Below are 21,305 nucleotides of genomic sequence, written 5' to 3' on the forward strand. Positions count from 1 at the left end.
AAAAACCCCAACAGAGCATGGCCAATTTGCTACAGTAGGGGAAAAAATTCCTTCCTGACCCCTCGAGAGGCAATCGGATTTTCCCTGGATCAACTATGCCTATAAGTATAAGTACCCTGTAACACAACGAACATTTAGGAAGGTATCCAGGCTTTCCCCAAAGCAACCTATTGAGCAGGCAGAAGTGCCTGCCAGCAATGATTGCCATAAGTTGTGCCCGGACATCAGCTTGCAATGATTGCAAGAGGCCTATGCTTGAATGCGTGCTTGCCATGATTGCAAGAGGTCTATGCTCGAATGCGTGCTTGCAATGATCGCTAGAGGTGTATGCTCGAATGCGTGCTTGCAACGATTGAAAGAGGTCTATGCTCGAATGCGTGCTTGCAACGATTGCAAGAGGTTTATGCTCGAATGCGTGCTTGCAACGACCGCAAGAGGTTTATGCTCGAATGCGTGCTTGCAACGACTGCAAGAGGTCTATGCACGAACGCGTGCTTGTAATGAGTGCAAGAGGTCTATGCTCGAGTGCGTGCTTGTAACGAGTGCAAGAGGCCTAGGCTCGAATGCGTGCTTGCAACGACTGCAAGAGGTCTACGCTCGTATGCGTGCTTGCAATGAGTGCGAGAGGTCTACAATGATTGCGATTAGTCTATCTCTGGATGCGTGCTCGCAACGATTGCAAGAAGTCTACGCTTGGATGTGTATTTACGACGATTGCACGAAGTCTACGCTTGAATGTGGAGAAAAACAATGAAACACACCTAAACGAAGCTGTGTTTTCCCTTTTGAGGCAACTTTATAATGAAATGAGGCCGAGGAGCAAGGCCCCCCTGGTAGGCATCCAAACCTTGAAAAGTCAACTGGACCCAAACCGGGGAGCGGCATGTGACAGTGAGATGAGAGAAGCTGCCATGACAGAGATCCGGATCGCCATGCCACAACTTGCGACTGAGCACGAAACGGATTCTGGAGCATGTACTGAAATGAGGCCGTTCCTGGGGCACGCCGAGACGAATTTGGTACACCGATGTGACTATTCGTACCGGAACGTGATAGGTGAAATGAAATGAAAACCCATGACAAAGACAAGAATCAGAGGACGAGGCCCTTGAACCAAACGGATGAACCCTGTCCTTGGAGCATGTACTGAAATGAGGCCATTCCTGGGGCACGCCGGGATGAATTTGGTACACAGATGTGACTATTCGTACCGGAACGTGATAGGTGAAATGAAATGAAACCCATGACAAAGACAAGAATCAGAGGACGAGCCCTTGAACCAAACAGATGAATCCTGTCCTTGGAGCATGTACTGAAATGAGGCGTAACAGCTGGGCGCACCGGAACGAATCGGTGCATAAATAAATGCGACAGGATTCGAATCGGAGCGTAATAAGTGACCGAAATGATATGCCATGACAGAGATAAGATTCAACGACTGGACTGATGGTTACGACAAAGAATCTGACTCTGGAGCATGTACTGAAATGAGGCGTAGCAGCTGGGCACACCAGAACAAATCGGTGCATAAAAGAATGCGACAGGATTCGAAATGGAGCGTAATAAGTGACAGAAATGATATCCCATGACAGAGACAAGATTCAACGACTGGACTGATGGTAACAATAAAGAATCCGTCTCTGGAGCATGTACTGAAATGAGGCGTAGTAGCTGGGCACACCAGAACGAATCGGTGCATAACAGAATGCGACAGGATTCGAATTGGAGTGTAATAAGTGACAGAAATGATATCCCATGACAGAGACCGGATTCAACGACTGGACTGTAGGTTACAAAGAATCCGTCTCTGGAGCATGTACCGAAATGAGGCGTAGCAGCTGGGCACACCAAGACGAATCGGTGCATAAAAGAATGCGACAGGATTCGAATTGGAGCGTAATAAGTGACAGAAATGATATGCCATGACAAAGACAAGATTCAGGGACCGTGCGTGAACCTGCGAGTGATTCAGTCTCTGGAGCATGTACAGAAATGAGGCCAAACCCTGGGGCACTTCAAAGCGAATCGGTGCACCAGAGGTGCAACAGGATTCGCGCCGGAGCGCGACTAGTGACAGAAATGATTCGAAATGGAAGAAATGACTGGGACTGAAATAACTTGGAATGAGATGGAATGAAATACATAACATAACTGCATGAATGAAGAGATATTCGAATTGAAGCAGACCAAGCGAAACGTGCGGACTGCTTGCCTTGTCGTAACAAGCAGTCGGCTGTGAGTCGAACGATTCGACCGATACTAATAGAAATGCTCGGGCAGTCGAACGGTTTCGAATGCCGTACCTGCGAATGAATCGCCTGACGTGGCGTAATCGAACGTGTCGAAAAGGTGATGACGACTGCATCGAAAGTAGAAAACAGCGACATGCGTACGAGGGCCACAGAAAACATTCGATTTGAAAGCAGCGAGCGGCTCGTGAGTACAGGGAATGTTGACGGTACATCGAATACATGAATTGAAAAAGGGGGTGCCGAAGCCCTACCTGCGACAGCCAGCCCGACATGCAACGACAAATTCGATGGGTACGGCGACACTCCGACGGCGAAACCGACGGACGCTGCTGAACGAGAAGACGAGTTGTCAAGACGGAGACGAAAAATGCGGGAACTGACGAACGGGCTCACTGCGTCTGGTCTGAATAGCCGGCGCTTGATACCTGACGTATCGGGTATCGCGCACCGGAACCGACGAGGAGGACAGGCGAACGGGCTGGTTATATATTCCACCGGGCTCCTCCCATAATTTCAGGCCAGCATACTGGCCTTTCTATATATATATATATATATATATATATATATATATATATATATATATATATATATATATATATATATATATATACACACACACAAAGGGTGTATACAAAGAGTATACAAAGGGTGGGGGGGGGCAGTAAAATAGTACAATGGAGCTGACAATATGAATTATAGAGAAGAACAGTTTCGGCTGTGGGTGTATAGGGGCCCAGGATTGAATGCTGAGGACGTTAGTGAAAGCAAATATGCACGTGGGACACAAAAAGGTAAAAAGCTAAAAAAAAAATGACACAAAAAAAAAAACCATAAAAAAAAATTTAAAAAAAATGCATGCATTCATATAAAGGGGACATTCACATCATATTCCTGTCATGGATATTAAAAGTCATGATGAAATGAATACAAACATACAATGCATATAATGCATAGAATGCAATATTAAAAGAACAAACTTACCTTCATATATTCCTTCTGCAGGACCCGAATAATGGCAGAACAGGTCTCTGGAATAATGATCCCCAGAGCCTGGGGGGAGATGCCTGTCGAGAACTTGAGGTCCTGAAGGCTTCTCCCTGTCGCCAAGTAGCGCAACGTGGCGACGAGCCTCTGCTCCGGAATGATGGCTTGCCGCATGCAGGTATCCTGCCTGCTGATATAAGGGGTCAGCAAAGCCAGCAGACGGTGAAAAACGGGGTCCGTCATCCTGAGATAATTCCTGAAATCATCAGGATTATTCTCACGGATCTCACGGAGTAAAGGCATATGCGAGAATTGGTCACGCTGGCACAACCAATTCTTTGTCCATGAACTCCTCCTCACCCTGTTCACAGACTGGGCTCGGGTCAAAGTATTAACCCCAACACCAAGCCCCAATATAGCACAAACTCGTTCCCGAGTACGTCCACTCTCCATGGCTTTGAAACGGTCGGCTGGACAAACAAGCTCAACTGAACGCACTGAAGAACAGCCAGACCTATGAAGAACGACCTGAAACCCAGAAACGAGCAGACCAGAAGCGCCTAATAACAGGTACAACTGATCCACGCGTACCGAAAGACAGATACAAACCTCACAGGTAGACTGCGCCGCAGTGAACGGACAAATTAAGCTGAAGTCTGAAAAGCGCGAATCGTCTCTAACCAAACTTCTACTAACGCAAAGTCAGCAGAAGGAGCCCAAAGGGTGCTTTGCTGTGTCTTGGACTACCTATTTCTAGTCCCGTCGTACGTGCCGTACGTCATCGCTCAAGCTTTCAGCGGACTGTTTGTTCGTCGTGTGTGGTCAAGTCCATTCATTCAAAAGTTGGACGGACTGTCTGTCGGATTGTCTGACGAACTTAGTTGGGCAGACAATCCGCCCGTGTGTACGCGGCCTTATAAATAGTGAACTAACCAGCAACCAACCACAGTGGCACACAACAACTGAATAACAAACTAAATCTATATACATATGTGGAATATAATAGCAACCGCAGTGACAGTGGCGTCGGGAGGGAGGGGGCTGGAGCCCTGAATGGGTCTCCGAAAAGCCCGGGGTCACAGGCATGCACCATTTCATGAATGCTGTGATAAAGGGTGCTCCCAATACAATCATTAAAAATGCAAAAAGTGAGTTATACAAATAGTATGTATACGTACAAAATTGTGTATAAATGTGTGTTAGTGAATTACTTCACTTTATATATGTGCACGAATATTACATTTTTTTTTTTTTTAATATTAATATATTTATGATTGCTCAAACAAATATATCACAAAAAGTTCAAAACAGCTCCAAACATCTTTCTAGATGATTCCACTCCAACAACGTGTGAGAAATAAAATCTGTGTTCCAAATAATATTTGTGACTTTTCATCCAAAGTGACAACAAATTGCGCTCACCAGATGGCTCTTCACATGTATGGTGAACTTGGTCGAATTATGTTTTGTTATCTATCCTGCGTTCCAATCTCCCACATCTGAAAATCCAGCTCCGCCAAAAAGAGCCAGGGAAGGCAGATATAGTGTAGTATCATTTTGCTTATTGTTAAAAAATGTCACTTACAATATTTCCAGCAGGGGAGTGCATCAGTATATCGGAAACACCTAGTGCGGTGGAAGTCCATTCAGATAGTGCTATCTGACCAGCGGTTTATGCTATATATTAGGCAACCCCACAGCGGAATGACATGAAGTGCGTGTCAGACCTAGTTTCTATGCATTTCGTGTCTAGCATGCATCATCAGGAAATGGGTCTGACACCGATTTTTTTAACTTAAATAGCGGACCAACCGACGTGACTGGTCCAGAACAAAACATGAATTAAAACCTAAAATTCCTCTAAAATGTCAAATATTTTCAATTATAAACAACTGACTTCCACAGCTGCTAGGGAATCCCATTTAGTAACAAATATAGAACAATATGGTACATTTAAAATATCATTGGGGCAATGGCATTAACAAAGGGCGGCTATCCAAAAAAACTGCTTATATTCCGGACTTTTTCTTATAGAAAAATAAAATAAATAAAAAAAATACAATAGAGAATCCTTTAAAACTTATTGATAGGTAGTTTATACGTTTATAAAACACACAAAAAAAAACCCTGCCTAAACTTTATCAAAATAATAAAAGACATAGGGAGACATCTAGTGGACAGACTTGAGTCTGCAAGAACTTTGTGAACAAGAGAAGAAACAGAACCTTCCATTCAGATGAAACAATCATATGCTCTGCCAAGACAGACATGCCTTCTGCAAAACAGATGCATCTTCAGCCTCCCGGCTTATGGATACATGTGATCATACATCCGAAAAAAAAAATAATTAAATAATAAGAATATAGAAAAACCAAATACTAGCTAAATGGATGTAACCATTAACTCACAAAAAAGTTGCACAAATTCAATAGATCTCTCTACTAATAATCTGTGAGAAAACAATCGAGGTCTATGTCTATGTTGAGGCCAACTGAAGCAAGAGAGCCTATTTCAAAAATCCACCTGGTTTCAGCTTGCAACACCTGAGTTTTTAGATCCGCACCTGTCCAGTGTGGTAGAATCTTGTCGATCCAATAGAATTTTAAAAGGGCTGGATTTTGATTGTGGTGAGTTCTAAATTGATTTGAAATGCTATGCTTTCTAAATCCTATCTTAACCACTTCAATACCAGGCACTTAAACACCTTCCTGCCCAGACCAATTTTGAGCTTTCAGCGCTGTCGCACTTTGAATGACAATTGCGCGGTCATGCTACACTGTATCCAAATGAAATTTTTATAATTTTTTTCCCACAAATAGAGCTTTCTTTTGGTGGTATTTGATCACCTCTGCAGTTTTTATTTTTTGCTAAACAAATAAAAAAAATACCGAAAATTTTGAAAACAAAAAATGTTTTTTTTTGTTTCAGTTTCAAAACTTTGCAAATAAGTAAGTTTTCTCCTTCACTGATGGGGTTACACTGATGGGCAATGATAAGGCGGCACTGATGGGCACCGATGAGGTGGCACCAATGAAGTGGTACTGATGAGGCGGTATTGATGGACACCGATATGTGGCACTGATAGGCGGCACTGATGGGTGGCACTGATGGGCGACACGGATGGGCACTAATAGGTGGCACAAATTGGCACGGATTGGCATGGATGGGCATGGATAGGTGGCACAGGTGGGCATGGGTTAGGCGGCACAGGTGGGCATGGGTAGGCGGCACAGGTGGGCATGGGTAGGCGGCACAGGTGGGCATGGGTAGGCACTGATAGGCGGCACAGATGGGAACTGATAGGCGGCATTGTATTATAATATATTGTACTAATGGATGCCAATCAGTGCCAATCAATAATGCATGCCAATCAGTGATGCCCATTGTGGGCACTGATTGCCATCCATTATGGGCACTGATTGGCATCCATTGTGGCACTGATTGGAATCCCTGGTGGTCTAGGGTGGCATACCTTGTCCTTGGCATCCCTGGTGGTCTGGTGGCGTCCCTGGTGGTCCAGTGTGGGCATCCTCAGGGGGGCTGTGCTGATAATCGATCAGCACAGACCCCCCTGTCAGAGGAGCAGCCGATCGGCTCTCCTCTACTCGCGTCTGACAGACGCGAGTGAGGAAAAGCCGATCACCAGCTTTTCCTATTTACACTGTGATCAGCCGTGATTGGACATGGCTGATCACGTGGTAAAGAGTCTCCGTCGGAGACTCTTTACCGAGATCGTAGTTGCCGGGTGTCAGACTGACACCCCGCAACAACGATCGCCGCGATGCGCGCCCCCGGGGGCACGCAGCGGCTCATAATCCTGATCACGTCATATGACGTCCGGTCAGGATTATGCAACCACTTTGCCGCCGTCTATTTGCTATAGGGCGGGCGGCAAGTGGTTAATATTGTTTACATGCTCGTTAATTATTTTATAAAGACATCTTGTAGTCCTGCCCACATAGAGTAAATCCAGGGCCGGTGTCATGTCAAATAGTGTCCCCCGTCGGATAGTGTCCGCTGTGTACTGCACATGCACAGTACACATGACAAGCAGATTCCGAAAATATCCGAAGATGAACGGCGCCTGCACCGTGAGTCCAGGTTCAAGCCCCGCCATCCAAGTGGACATAGAATTAGAATAAAAAAGAGCCGAGCGAAGCGAGGCCCTGTCCGAAGCATGGCAAGCAAAGTGTGGCGAGTGAGGTGAGCGAAGTGTGGAGAGTGAAGCGAGCCCGCGAGGAGCCGTCCACTTGGATGGTGGGGCTTGCACCTCGACTCAGTTCATCTTCCGAGATTTTCCGTATCTCCTTGTGCTCTGTACTGCGCAAACGCTGCGCCTGCGCAGTACACAGTGGACACTATTCGATACGCGGACATTTTTGGACAGAACACCGGCCCTATCATGGGACTCGGTGGGACCATGGGTTCCAGAAGGCAACAGGGGCACACTGCCTGAGGACCTAAGGTTCCCTCTAGCTTGCAGTGTCATCGTTGCACTGCATCGTCGCTGTCACTGCCGCAGTGGCTACTTCAAGGGTATCACCAGTGGCCCCTGCTTCCCTGCCCAAACTGGTTGCTAGCCAAAGGCCGCTTTGTGTCTAGCAACCAGTGATGTAAGGAGAGAGAGGCCCACCATTCAACTTCCTATTCCTCCGCTAGCTCCACCCACCTCCTCCCTCTATGTTCCCCTCAACAAATGCAAGGAGCGGCGAGTGGTCCAAGGATCAGAAACTGTGCTGCCTTCCTCCTCCCCCCTCCAGGCGCCGCTATCAGAAGAGGACTCTGTTGTTTCCTGCCCATTCCCCCTTCTATTAGCGGGCAACAAAAAAGCATGAGATCAGAGCAGCTGTGTGTGTGGAGAAAGAGCAGCTGCGGGCTCTTCCCCCCACCCCCTTCTCCTCATGCTGCTTTCCCCAGTTCCCTGTTTATTCCCCCTTTTCCTCCCATTGGCCAGGGGGGAAAAAAGGAGAAAAGAGGATTATGGGACATGTAGTCCCAATAACTGGCTGGCCCATTGCAATTCTAGGAGGGAAAAAACAGCCCCCAGCATGCACAGCTGAAGGGGAGAGAGAGAGCCAGGCTATGAGTGACAGGCTGCATCTGGTGACAGGCATTGGTGACAAATGACAGGCTGCATCTGGTGACAGGCATTGGTGACAAGTGACATGCTGAATCTGGTGACAGGCATTGGTGACAAGTGACAGGCTGCATCTGGTGACAGGCATTGCTGAAAAGTGACAGGGTTCATATGGTGACAGGCATTGGTGACAAGTGTCATGCTGTATCTGGTGACAGGCATTGGTGACAAGTTTCAAACTGCATCTGGTGACAGGCAATGGTGACAAGTGACACGCTGCATCTTGTGGCAGGCTATGGGTGGCATGTGGCACAGCTGCAACTGGTGGCAGGCAATGGTGGCAAGTGACACGCTCAGGGCTCCCACTAATTCTGCATTATGGTGAGTTGAACTATTTCATTATATATTACAATGTAATTGATTTGATCACCCTGACACCATATAAATCATAATGTTAGGATGATTTAAGTGCTAACACCAGCCAGTCTCTTTGCAGTAGGGGGCATGTCTCTTTTCAGGAGGGGGCATGTCTCTTTGTAGGAGGGGACATGTCTCTTTGCAGGAGGGGACATGTCTCTTTGCAGGAGGGGACATGTCTCTTTGTAGGAGGGGGCATGTCTCTTTGTAGGAGGGGGCATGTCTCTTTGCTTTATGGAAATGTCTCTTGCTGAATATATGGGGCTGTCTCTTTGCTTTATGGAAATGTCTCTTTGCTGAATTTATGGGATGTCTCTTTGCTTTATGGAAATGTATCTTTGCTGGATGTGAGTAGGATTTTTTTTATTTTTTTTTGGGGGGGGGGGGGGGGGTCAGCATTTCATTCTTGGGCCCAGGCAGCAGAATGTCTTGGGCTAGTCCATGGGCAGAATAAAAGATACACCACGTATTTTGTATTGCAAGAAATAAATGTATCCACAGTGTATTCTTTTCCATTATAACCAAAACATTTTTCTGTTTTTCTTTTCTTATCTGCTGTGGTTTGCAAGAGATGCATCTCTTACACCTATAAAACCCAATGGTGTCCAAAAAAGTTTTCTTTCTCATTTTAGGGGGTCCGCTATGTTTTTAGCAATCATGTTCCTGAGACCAGGCGCACTCCTATAAATAAAGGAAGGCTTTAGTGGCAATATTTTCTTTAAGGTGTCACCTTTTAGAAGGATAGGCCAACATTTTTTGAAGGATTTTTCCACCTGTTTGTAGTCTAGTTTAAATCCAATAACAAAGGCTGACTCATATTTGATATCCTTTTTATTTTTGTTATCCAGTAGTTCTTCTCTATTCTTGTAGAATACATCCATTCTGACATTCTCTAGGTCAGACTGTCCGTATCCTTTCTCCAGTAACCTATTCAATAAGGTTTCCGATGGGACCCAATAGTCATCATTTAAGTCGCAATTTCTTCTGATTCTAACAAATTGGCCCTTAGGGATGGCCTTAATCCATCCTGGATGTTGGCAACTTCTGAAAGAGATATACCCATTTTTATCCACCTCTTTAAAAAAGTTTTTGTATATATCCTATTCTCCTTCTTGAATATCTCCAAATCTAAATATTGAATTTTCTCATAACTCCATTTTTCTGTCAGTCTGATGTTATAATGATGGCTGTTAATATGGGACATGAACCATTCCAACTCCTCCAGGATGCCCTCCCATATGAAAAACACATTGTCAATATATCTTTTATAGAGTTTTAATTGTAGCCACTCCCCCATCAAAATGTCTTCATCCTCCCATTTTTTTAGAAAGATATTAGCCACGCTGGGGGCATATTTAGTCCCATGGCGACACCTTTCACCTGATTGAAAAAATCTCCACCATACCAAAAGAAATTGTTGGACATGGCCATCTCTAGCCCCTCCACCAAGAACTTCATCTGGGGAGATCTAAGATTGGTATGTTTATGCAGGGACCATTTAACTGTATCCAATGCATCACCTTGCCTGATGTTAGTGTAGAGCAGGGGTGGCCAACCCGCGGCTCCCGAGCCGCATGCGGCTCTTTGCCCGGTTCCGTGCGGCTCTTACGCTACTGGCTATGAACTTCCTTATTCGAGTCGAGTCGTACGTCATCATGTTCGAATCCGTCGGAGTTTGGTGTGATTGTGTGTGGCCAAGTCTGCTCATTCGGAAAGTCCGTCAGAATTGCAAAACATGCTTCAAATTTTTCGGCCAGAACTCTGCCGGACCCAGTTCCTACCGAAAAATTCGCTAGTGCAGCTATTGGCTACTCCTGGCTATGAACTTCCTTATTCGAGTCGAGTCGTACGTCATCATGTTCGAATCCGTCGGAGTTTGGTGTGATTGTGTGTGGCCAAGTCCGCTCATTCGGAAAGTCCGTCAGAATTGCAAAACATGCTTCAAATTTTTCGGCCAGAACTCTGCCGGACCCAGTTCCTACCGAAAAATTTGCTAGTGCAGCTATTGGCTACTCCTGGCTATGAACTTCCTTATTCGAGTAGAGTCGTACGTCATCATGTTCGAATCCGTCAGAGTTTGTTTCAAATTTTTCGGCCAGAACTCTGCCGCTCTCATACACACCTTCGCTCACCCCTCACTCTCACTACCCCGCCCCCTTGCTCTGTATTTACGTCAAATGCACACGTGGGCAGTTTTTCAGTAAGAGCAAAATGGCAGGGAAAAAATGCACAGCAAAACGAAAATATGAAGAAGAACACAGGACGTTTTTAACAGAGTGGGAGAGTTTATATTTTTTTGTTGAACGTAATGGAAAGCCATTCTGCCTTATATGTCAGGTGTCCTTGTCGCATTTCAAAGCTTCAAACCTTCAGCGCCACTTCAGCTCACTCCATGCTAACATCGACCAGGAATTTCCAAAAGGGACTGAACTTCGCAAGCACAAGTTGGTTACTTTGAAAAGTCAGACAGAAAAGCAGGCACAGTTTTTCAAACAACTTACAAAGCACACAGAGACTGTAACGCTTGCATCGTATCAACTGGCTTGGAACATTGCACGGGCCAAAAAGCCATACAATGAAGGGGAGTTCATTAAAAAATGCCTCTGTGACATTGTTGAAATCTTGTCTCCTGAAAACGACAAACTAAAACGAATGGTATCAGACCTCCAACTGTCCCGCCACACTGTTGAGCACAGAACATCAGACATTAACACGTCTATTCAGTCAAAGTTGCACTCTGATCTTCAAGCTTGTGAGTATTTTAGTGTCGCATTGGATGAGAGTTGTGACATACAAGACAAGGCTCAATTGGCAATATTTGTACGGTCTGTGTCAAACGATTGTTTGATCAAAGAGGAACTCCTCGATATTATGCCTTTAAAAGACAGAACCCGTGGCATAGATGTGAAAGATACAATGATGGATGCATTTGTGAAAGCAAATCTGCCCATAGCAAAACTAACTGCAATAGCCACAGATGGAGCGCCAGCCATGATTGGATCTGTGAATGGGCTTGTGGGGCTGTGCAAAGCTGACCAAACATTTCCAGAGTTTTGGAATTTCCACTGCATCATACACAGCGAGCAACTTGTGTCTAAAACATTGAATTTGGACAGTGTCATGAAGCCTGTGATGGCAATCGTCAACTACATCCGTACACATGCGCTTCACCACCGGCAATTCAAGAATCTCATCGCTGAGCTGGACCAAGGGCTTCCAGGTGACCTGGCGCAACACTGCACTGTAAGGTGGCTGTCAAAAGGCCAGGTACTCTCTCGCTTCTTCCAGCTTTTGGATGCTGTGAAACTGTTCATGGAAGAGAAGAACAAGGACTATCCACAGCTCTCGGACCTCGAGTGGGTTATGGATCTGGCCTTTTTGGTTGACATGCTGTGTCACTTGGACAAACTGAACCTGACCTTGCAGCGTAAGTTAAAAATGCTGCCTGATCTGGTGCAAAGTGTGTTTGCATTTGTCAACAAACTGAATTTGTTCAAGGCGCATATTCAAAAGGGAGATTTAACACATTTTCCCACTCTACTAAAAGCCAGCGGGCAGGTCACCAGCGCCGTCCTGAACAAGCAAAGAGCCAGATATGCAACACTGGTTGAAAAGCTGCACGAAAGCTTTGTGGCCCGGTTCCGTGATCTACAACTGAAAAGGCCACAGATTACGTTCCTTGTCGACCCATTTAACGCTGAGACGGACTGTTTGAAAGCCCCGCTAGTCATAGATGAGGGTGCGGCTGAGATGGAAATGATTGATCTTCGTGAAGAGGACAAACTGAAACCTGCTTTAAAGGAAGGGACCATTGAGTTTTGGAAACTTGTGCCAATGGAAAAATACCCCAATGTCAAACGAGCTGCACTTAAGATACTGTCAATGTTTGGGTCAACATATGTCTGCGAGTCTGTGTTTTCCACCCTGAAACACGTGAAATCGAAGCATCGGTCTGTTCTGACCGACACTCATGTGAAAGAATTGCTTCGAGTTACAACAACGGAGTACAAGCCAGATTTGAACAGGATTGTTCAAGACAAGGATTGCCAGAAGTCCCACTAAATAACACATATAATGCGCATAATAAAAGGTAAAATGTTTTGTAAATTGTTCTATTATTCTTGTTATGGATTTGGTTAAACAGAGTTTGTCTGTGTGAGAGTGCACACAGTGTTCATTGTTGAAAAATGACTGGCCTGTGGTCTTTGTAGTGTTAAAACAGTGTGTGACATTTACAATAAATCCAGCTGAGCAAACGTATGTGTGTATGAGGAAGGGATGGGGTGATGTTCATGTGTGCCCATGCGTATGATGTGGCTCTTTGCGGTAACTTGGTAAAAAATGTGGCTCTTGGTCTTTGTCTGGTTGGCCACCCCTGGTGTAGAGGGACTCCACGTCCACCCGAAAAGATGACCTATCCGCACCAACATCTCAGTTTCTTTAGTTCCTTGCCATCCTTCAGGAAAGTTTCCCCTCTGGCTCTAAAGGGTTGAAAAAAAGTATCAAGGTATTCTCCAATCCAGGAATACAGAGAATTGATACCACTGATAATGGGTCTACCCGGTGGTGAGACCGGGTTTTTGTGCATTTTGGGCAATTGGTACATAATCGGGATTTTTGGGGCTCTCAAATTTAAATATTTGGCTTCCTTTGAATCTAAAATGTCTTTCTTGATGTCCTTTTTTTCTCCAATCCTTCAGTTTATTTTTTAATTTACATGTGGGATTTCCTCATTTTATAGGTATCCCTATCGTTCACTATTCTATTTATTGAGCACTACTAGGTATGAGCTTTGTGTTCGAGTCGAACATACGTTCGACTCGCACATCGGCTGTTCGCGTCAAATTCGTGTGGTGCTCAGGGCCCACAATGCACTGTGCCATCGCAGTGCATTGCTGGCTCATGATTGGGCAAGCATGCACTGTGACCCTGCATGCTTGGCCAATCACATCGCCGGCAGCGAGGAGAGCCATGATTGGCCACAGGCAGGATGCCTGTGGCCAATCATAGCTCAGGCTGTGAAGTACATGCCCCACACTATATAAGGCCGTCAGCGCGGCGGCCTTGTGTAGTGTGTTGGCGTCTGTAGGAGTTAGTGGGTGTTCTGTGTACGTTCAACACAGTATATACCGATCGTTATCAGCCGATTTTTAGTTCTTGCTCTTCTGTAGTGGTTGTTGTCTGCATGCCCTGACCGCAGTATACACCGCTATATCCACCTATATAGCTAGCTATATTTCTCTTTTTTAATAGAGCTTGCAGTCAGTGGTAGGAGATTTAGCGTGCTGTCTGCGTGCTCTGAACCCAGTATACACCGCTCTATCCATCTATATAGCTAACTATCTTGCTCGTTTTAAATAGAGCTTGCAGTCAGTGGTAGGAGATTGTGCGTGCTGTCTGCGTGCACTGAACCCAGTATACACTGCTTTATCCATCTATATAGCTAGCTATCTTGCTCGTTTTAAATAGAGCTTGCAGTCAGTGGCAGGAGATTGTGCGTGCTGTCTGCGTGCTCTGAACCCAGTATACACCGCTACATCCATCTATATAGCTAGCTATCTTGCTCGTTTTAAATAGAGCTTGCAGTCAGTGGTAGGAGATTGTGCGTGCGGTCTGCGTGCTCTGAACCCAGTATACACCGCTATATCCATCTATATAGCTAGCTATCTTGCTCGTTTTAAATAGAGCTTGCAGTCAGTTGTAGGAGATTGTGCGTGCTGTCTGCGTGCTCTGAACCCAGTATACACCATAATATACACCTACATAGCTCTTCTCTAATTGAGCCATCTGCCATCTGCAGGAGTTAGTGATTGTTGTGTGTGCCTCCAGCACAATATACACTACCCAAGTGCTGGTTTTCCCAACTCCCTTCAGGCCATTACCATGTCTGGAAGGCCAGCAAGGAGAGGCAGACAGGCGCGAGCCGATAAAAGAGGGCAAGCAGGCTCTGTGTCTAGAGACAACAGTGCTGGTCGTGGACGCGGTGCATCGTCATCATCAGCACGTGGCCATGGGACACGCTTGTCCTTCTTTTCGGCAGCTGGACATGTTGAGCTGCAACATGCCAATGACTTGGTAGAGTGGATGACCAAGCCCTCTTCATCCTCCTCATCCTCTCTCACCCAGGCTCAGGGTACTAGCAAAGCAGCTGCCAACGCATCGTCTTCCCTCCTCTCAATGTCATCATCAGTGACTCCTTCCCTAGACCCACCACGTCCTCCTGAGGAGTCTCCTGAACTCTTTGAGCACAGTGTTGGGTACATGCTCCAGGAGGATGCCCAGTGTTTTGTAGACTCTGATGATGATACTCAGCTAGAAGAAGGCGGTAGCGTGAATGCAGAGAGAGGGGATGCTCAAGAAGGACAGCAATCTGGCAGTCATGTTCCACAAGCTGCAGCATACTGCCAGTTTTGCTCCAGCGATGAAGAGGGAGGGGATGATAAGGGAACTGACTCCACGTGGGTGCCTGGTAGGAAAGAGGAGGAGGAGGAGGCACATGTCCAATGAGGCAGGATGCCCTCCGGGGGCTAGCTTAGGGGCAGCACACCGACTGAATCACACCGCAGAGCTCCGCCTGTGCAAGTTCTTTAGGGTGGGCCTTTTTTGAGACGAGTGCATCAGATGCTGCTATTTGCAACATATGTCTCAAGCGTATCTCGCGTGGCCAAAACATCAGCCGCTTGGGCACCACATGCTTGACCAGACATATGTTGACCTGCCATGCAGCTCCTTGGCAAGCGTACCTCAAAGACCCACACCAAAGAACAAAGTGGACCTCTCCTTGCTCCTCATCAGCTGGGATCTCCAACCCCACTAGACCTTCAGTCCTCTCTGAAACCTGCTCTGAGAGGAATGAAGGTGTAGAATTAGGTGTGTCACAGCCAAGTGCTTCCGGGCACTCTGCTAGAAGTACACCCACGTCCGATTATAGCAGGCAAATGTCCCTGCCCCAGCTGCTGGACCGGCGAAAGAAGTTCACTCCCAGCCATCCACATGCCCAGCGGTTGAATGCTAGCTTGGCTAAATTGCTAGCACTTCAACTGCTGCCTTTTCAGTTGGTAGACTCGGCCCCCTTCCGTGAGTTTGTACAATGTGCAGTTCCTCAGTGGCAGGTCCCCAAATGCCACTTTTTCTCACGGAAGGCGATTCCGGCTCTCTACCGGCATGTGGAAGGCAATGTCCTTGCCTCGCTGGACAGGGCAGTCAGCGGTAAGGTGCATATTACCACTGACTCATGGTCCAGCAGGCATGGACAGGGACGTTACCTGTCTTTCACGGCCCATTGGGTCACTCTTCTGGCAGCTGGGAAGGATGCAGGACAAGGTGCAGTAGTGTTGGAGGTTGTTCCGCCACCAAGCCTCCAAAATGCTACTATTGGTTGTGACACACCTCTCTCCTCCACCCCCTCCTCTTCTTCTTCCTCCATGGCCTCTTCCAGTGCTCTGTCCTCAGAACCAGCGGTGCTCCGTAGGCGTTCCAGGGGCTACGCAAGTACGCAGGCAAAACGATGCCATACCGTGCTTGTGCTGGTTTGTTTGGGGGACAGGAGCCACACTGGGGCGGATGTTTTGTCAGCTCTGCAGGGGCAGGCCGAGAGGTGGTTGACGCCACGCCAGCTTAAGCCAGGAATGGTGGTTTGCGACAATGGCACCAACCTCCTCTCCGCCCTCCGACAGGGACAACTGACCCATGTGCCCTGTGTAGCTCACGTCCTTAACCTGGTGGTTCAGCGGTTCTTGGGCAGGTAACCGGGCTTACAGGATGTCCTGAAGCAGGCCAGGAAAGTCTGTGTGCATTTCCACAGATCATTTAATGCCTGTGCTCGGCTGGCTGAGCTCCAAAAGGAGTTGAACCTGCCCAAGAACCGCCTTATATGTGACATGCCCACCAGGTGGAACTCAACGTTGGCCCTGCTGCAGCGGCTGCACATGCAGCAGAGGGCCATCAATGAGTACCTGTGTGACTACGGCACCAGGACAGGGTCAGGGGAGCTCGGTTTTTTCTTACCACGCCAGTGGGGAATGATCAGGAATGCATGCACTGTTCTGTCACCGTTTGAGGAGGCCACAAGGATGGTGAGCAGTGACAGTGCATGCATCAGTGACACTGTGCCTCTTGTCCACCTCTTGGAGCATACGCTGCGTGGAATAATGGACAGGGCACTTGAGGCAGAACAGAGGCAGGAAGAGGAGGACTTCCTTGCCTCTCAAGGCGCCCTTTATCCAGACAGTGTTCCTGCTGTGCCACCCATCACACAGGAAGAGGAGGAGGAGGAGGAGGAGGAGGATGATTGTGTCAGCATGGAGGTGGAGGCTGGCACTCAGCATCAGCAGGAGCAGCAGTCTTGTAGGGATGATTTACAGTCCCAAGAAACCCCTGGACTTCTACGTGTCTGGGAGGAGGTAGCTGCGGATCATGTTGTCCTTAGTGACCCAGAAGACTCCGGACCGAATGCCTCAGCTAACCTATGCTGCATGGCCTCCCTGATCCTGCAAAGCCTGCGGAAGGATCCTCGTTTTCATCGGATCAAGGAGAGGGACCATTACTGGCTGGCCACTCTCCTTGATCCACGGTACAAGGGTAAGGTTGCCAACCTTATCTTGCCGTCGCAGAGGGAGCAGAGGATGAGACATCTCCGGGAGGCCTTGCAGAAAGGTCTGTGCAACGCGTTCCCAGAGACTGGGAGGTTACAAACTCCTGGTCCTGGACAACGTGTTGCTGAGGCATCGGTCAGAAGGAGCGGTGGAGAAGGTGGCCGTCTGACCGATGCTTTCAGACAATTTTTTAGTCCGCAGCCCCAAGGTATGATCGGTTCCAGCAACCATCGCCAGCGTCTGATTTACATGGTGCAGGAATACCTAGGGGCAAGGTCAGACTTGGACACCTTTCCCACCGAAAATACTCTGGCTTACTGGGTCTTGAGGATGGATCACTGGCCAGAGCTTGCACTGTATGCAATTGAGCTACTGGCCTGTCCTGCATCCAGCGTTCTTTCGGAACGCACCTTCAGTGCTGCTGGTGGCTTTGTTACCGATCACAGGGTGCGGCTGTCTACCGAATCAGTTGATCGACTGACCTTCATCAAGATGAATCAGTCTTGGATCACCCACAGCTACCAAGCACCTGAAGCTGATGTAACCGAAAAAATTTTTTTGAAATATCACATCCCTTCAAGACTGCCTATGCTGAAGCTGAGTGACTGTCCTGTTATGTTGATTGTCTATCCTCTTCCTCCTCCACTGATATGTTGGAAGATCATTTTTGGTTATGGGTGATGACATCAGCCCAATTTTTCTGCCCCTGTTTAACAGGGCGTTTAATTAAAATTTTTGATGCAATGCTTTGCAGCAGGGCTAATTCCTGCACTAAAACTAGAGTATATGGGAGAGGTTGCAGTGTGGTGGCACCAGCACCAGTGCCTAAGGCCCAATTTTTCTGCCCCTGTTTAACAGAGGCGTTTAATTACAATTTTTGATGCAATGCTTTGCAGCAGGGCTCATTCTTGCACTAAAACTAGAGTATATGGGAGAGCCCAATTTTTCAGCCCCTGTTTAACAGGGACATGTAATTACAATTCTTGATAATATTTTTCACAGGAAGGCCCACACAGAGTAACTGTGAGGACTTATATTGTTGTGGCACCAGCACCACAACCACCAAAGGTCAATTTTTCTACCACTGTTCAACAATGGCATGTAATTACAATTCTTGATATAATCGTTCACAGCAGGGCGCTCCAGCGCCCACCAAGAGTCCCTTTGAGGGCTTACAATGTTGTGGTAAAACCAACACCTTGTTCCGCCATTTCTGCAGAGCATATAGGGCAGGCCCCTACTTTCAAACATCTAACTTACAAACATCTCCTACTTGCAAACGGAAGGAGACAACAGCAAGTGAGATGAAAAAATATGGACAGCAAAACAAATTATACAGGGGTGATAACCCTTCCCTATGTTTTCCAAAAAGCTTAAAAATAGTTTTTTTGACTGGAGCTACACTTTAAAAATGTACCAGTTGAAAATTGCAAACAAATTCTACTTAACACAACAAATCTACACAGTCCCTGTCTTGTTTGCACCGCCTTTATACTGCTGTTCTGAGTATATAGGGCCTGGGGGCCACACGTATTTCCTTTTTTTAATATGGGTACGGGGTTCCCCTTAATATCCGTACAAGACCCAAAGGGGCTGGTAATGGGCAGGGAGGGCTACCCATGCCATTTTTCTGAATGATTTTTAACCATATTGCAGGAACCAAATATAACATTAAAACCGCAAGCAGTTTTAAATGACGTTATTTCTGTTAAATGTCATTTTGTGCAGGGACTGTTCTAAACACGGGAAACACGTGGCACTTCACAGGCATACTATAGACACCCCCCAGGCACGATATTTAAAGGAATATTTCACTTTTTTTTTTCACTTTAATCGTCATTAAAATCAATGCTCCCGCCAAAACGGCCGTTTTTAAAACTTTTTTAGGACAGTGTCTTGCATATTAGCCGTTAAAATTAGCACTTTTAATTTCGAAGGTTCGAGTCCCATAGACTTCAATGGGGTTCTAACGTTCGTACGAATTTGGGATCCGTTCGAAAGTTCTGGTGCGAACCGAACCGGGGGGGGTGTTCGGCTCATCCCTAAGCACTACCAATCCTCCGCTTTTATTGGCAGGTCGAATGACTATACCCTTCTTTTTTTCTAATTGTTTGATGGCTTCCCATACTGCTCTGGTTTTCCTCTTTTTATTACTTTTAATTTTCCTTATATCCTCCTGTACCTCTTCTTAAAAACATCAATGAATTTATGACTATAAGGCTTGGGGTTGAAAGTGGACTTATTTTTTTATGTTCAAAAATGGTTAGTTCAACCTGGACTTCCATTGATTTTGCCTCCAAGAAGAATTTTTATATTTTCAGCTTCCTGGAAAAATTTTGTACATCGATCATGGTATCAAATTTATTCAAAAACTTGGCTGGTGCAAATTTGACACCCTTATGGAGAATAATCAACTAATTCTCCGTTAAGGACTCCCCTTGCCAAATTGAATATGCCAGATTCTAACTGTCTCTTTTTCTTTTTCTGTCTGCCTCCTCTGCAGCCTCTTTTTCTCACCTTGTATGGTTCCCTCCAATCGCTCCATTCCCCCGAATGCTGATAATATTGTTTTTCATATCCTTGTGGCGGAGGTCTAGGATACCCTCTGCCTCTATTTCCTACCCCTATAAGGTCTCCTGTGTGGGGTTTCATTGTGTCTGTAATAGGCAGGAGGAGGTGGATCTCTATAGGCAGGTCTATCACTATAATGATCGGCATCATCCCCAGAGTAGACATAATTGCTAATGACGTTATTCTAATGAAATGTACGTCGGAGGCAGTGCATGGTCGCGTAGGACATCCAGTCGTTCTGGCTAACAGCAGGAGTGTGTGGAACGTACGCCATCTGTAGTGGATAGCGTGGATACCTTCGGTATTGCAGCTCGCTCGAAATTAATGCCAGCAGCCCCAGTGCCGGGAGAAAGGCACTTTTCCAAGTAAGGAGCTATTTGGCTGTGTATTATTTTTAATTTTTTAATAAAATTGAATTACGCTATGTAGACTCTCCATCTGTTTTCTATATATCGCACTTACCGTACTTGTCTGTGAGGAGGAAGGCTGAAATTTCTACAGGTTAAAAGCATGTGAGCAGGCACAACCCTGCAGAAGCGATTACTGACAAACTTTTCCAATAAAGTGGTCAATAGAATCCGGTAAGCTGAATCATATCACAGTCACATTTGGTGTGGATGATCAAGGCTGTGGTGAAGGATCACGTGGAAGGTTGTGGCTACATCTTTTTACACGAAAAATCTGTCATCGTTTTGTGTAATGACAATCACATCACCTTATAGAGGAATTTCTTTGGAATAGTTTAAATTGCAAGGACTTTTACACTATAGTTGTTGCAGCAATTGCTGTCACTGGGGTGTTATCACATGAATTTCTTAATTGTTGTTTAAAATTTAATTTATTTAATTTATTCTATGTACATAATATAGTGAATGCCCTATGAATAGTTGCACATATGATATTTGTTAAAAAGTGGCAAATTATTGATTCTTAATGAGAGGGTATTATTCACGTTGATATTGAATTTTTGTTTGTTAATTAGCGCCCCCTATATGTTATCTATAATATGAATTGAGAAGTGTACTACCATATTCTCTTTTTTAGGGGAGCAGCATTAGAGTATTATTTTTTTTTTTATGTTTTCATTATATTTTGGCGCAGGTTTTTTTTCTATTTTTCACAATAATTGCTACCCTGTCCACTCGGTGGATAATAGCCTTGCTGACCATACCCTTGTTGACAATATCCCCCTGGTGAATTATCCATTAATGGAAAAAATCTGTTATCTGTTGGAATCGCATACTGCGGTGGACCTGTACATGGCTTTTTGTTGCCTCCCCCCAATGGGCCTAGGGGTGTTTGGTGTGGGACCCTATAACTAGTTTCCAATTGTACCCAAATCTCTACCTCTTCCTGTCCTCTCAGGGGACCATCATCATGCTCCAAAGAGGATTCCCTGGAAATAGGTTT

The 21,305-nt window shown here is 46.0% G+C and overlaps 1 protein-coding gene across 1 annotated transcript; it reads left to right on the forward strand.

The window, feature by feature from the left end:
- The first annotated feature begins 11,601 nt into the window (after positions 1 to 11,601).
- Positions 11,602 to 12,792, forward strand: LOC143962217 (general transcription factor II-I repeat domain-containing protein 2A-like). The gene has a single exon (XM_077471552.1). The coding sequence runs from the start codon at positions 11,602 to 11,604 to the stop codon at positions 12,790 to 12,792; it is 1,191 nt and encodes a 396-aa protein (XP_077327678.1).
- Positions 12,793 to 21,305: the final 8,513 nt, after the last annotated feature.

This window comes from Lithobates pipiens, unplaced genomic scaffold (assembly GCF_037356315.1).
Source record: "Lithobates pipiens isolate NorthernLeopardFrog02 unplaced genomic scaffold, aLitPip1_a1.2 Scaffold_8, whole genome shotgun sequence".
Classification (NCBI taxonomy): domain Eukaryota; kingdom Metazoa; phylum Chordata; class Amphibia; order Anura; family Ranidae; genus Lithobates; species Lithobates pipiens.

Coding starts and splice junctions, on each gene's coding strand:
- LOC143962217 (XM_077471552.1), top strand. CDS start 11,602: ATGCCTTTAAAAGACAGAACCCGTGGCATAGATGTGAAAGATACAATG.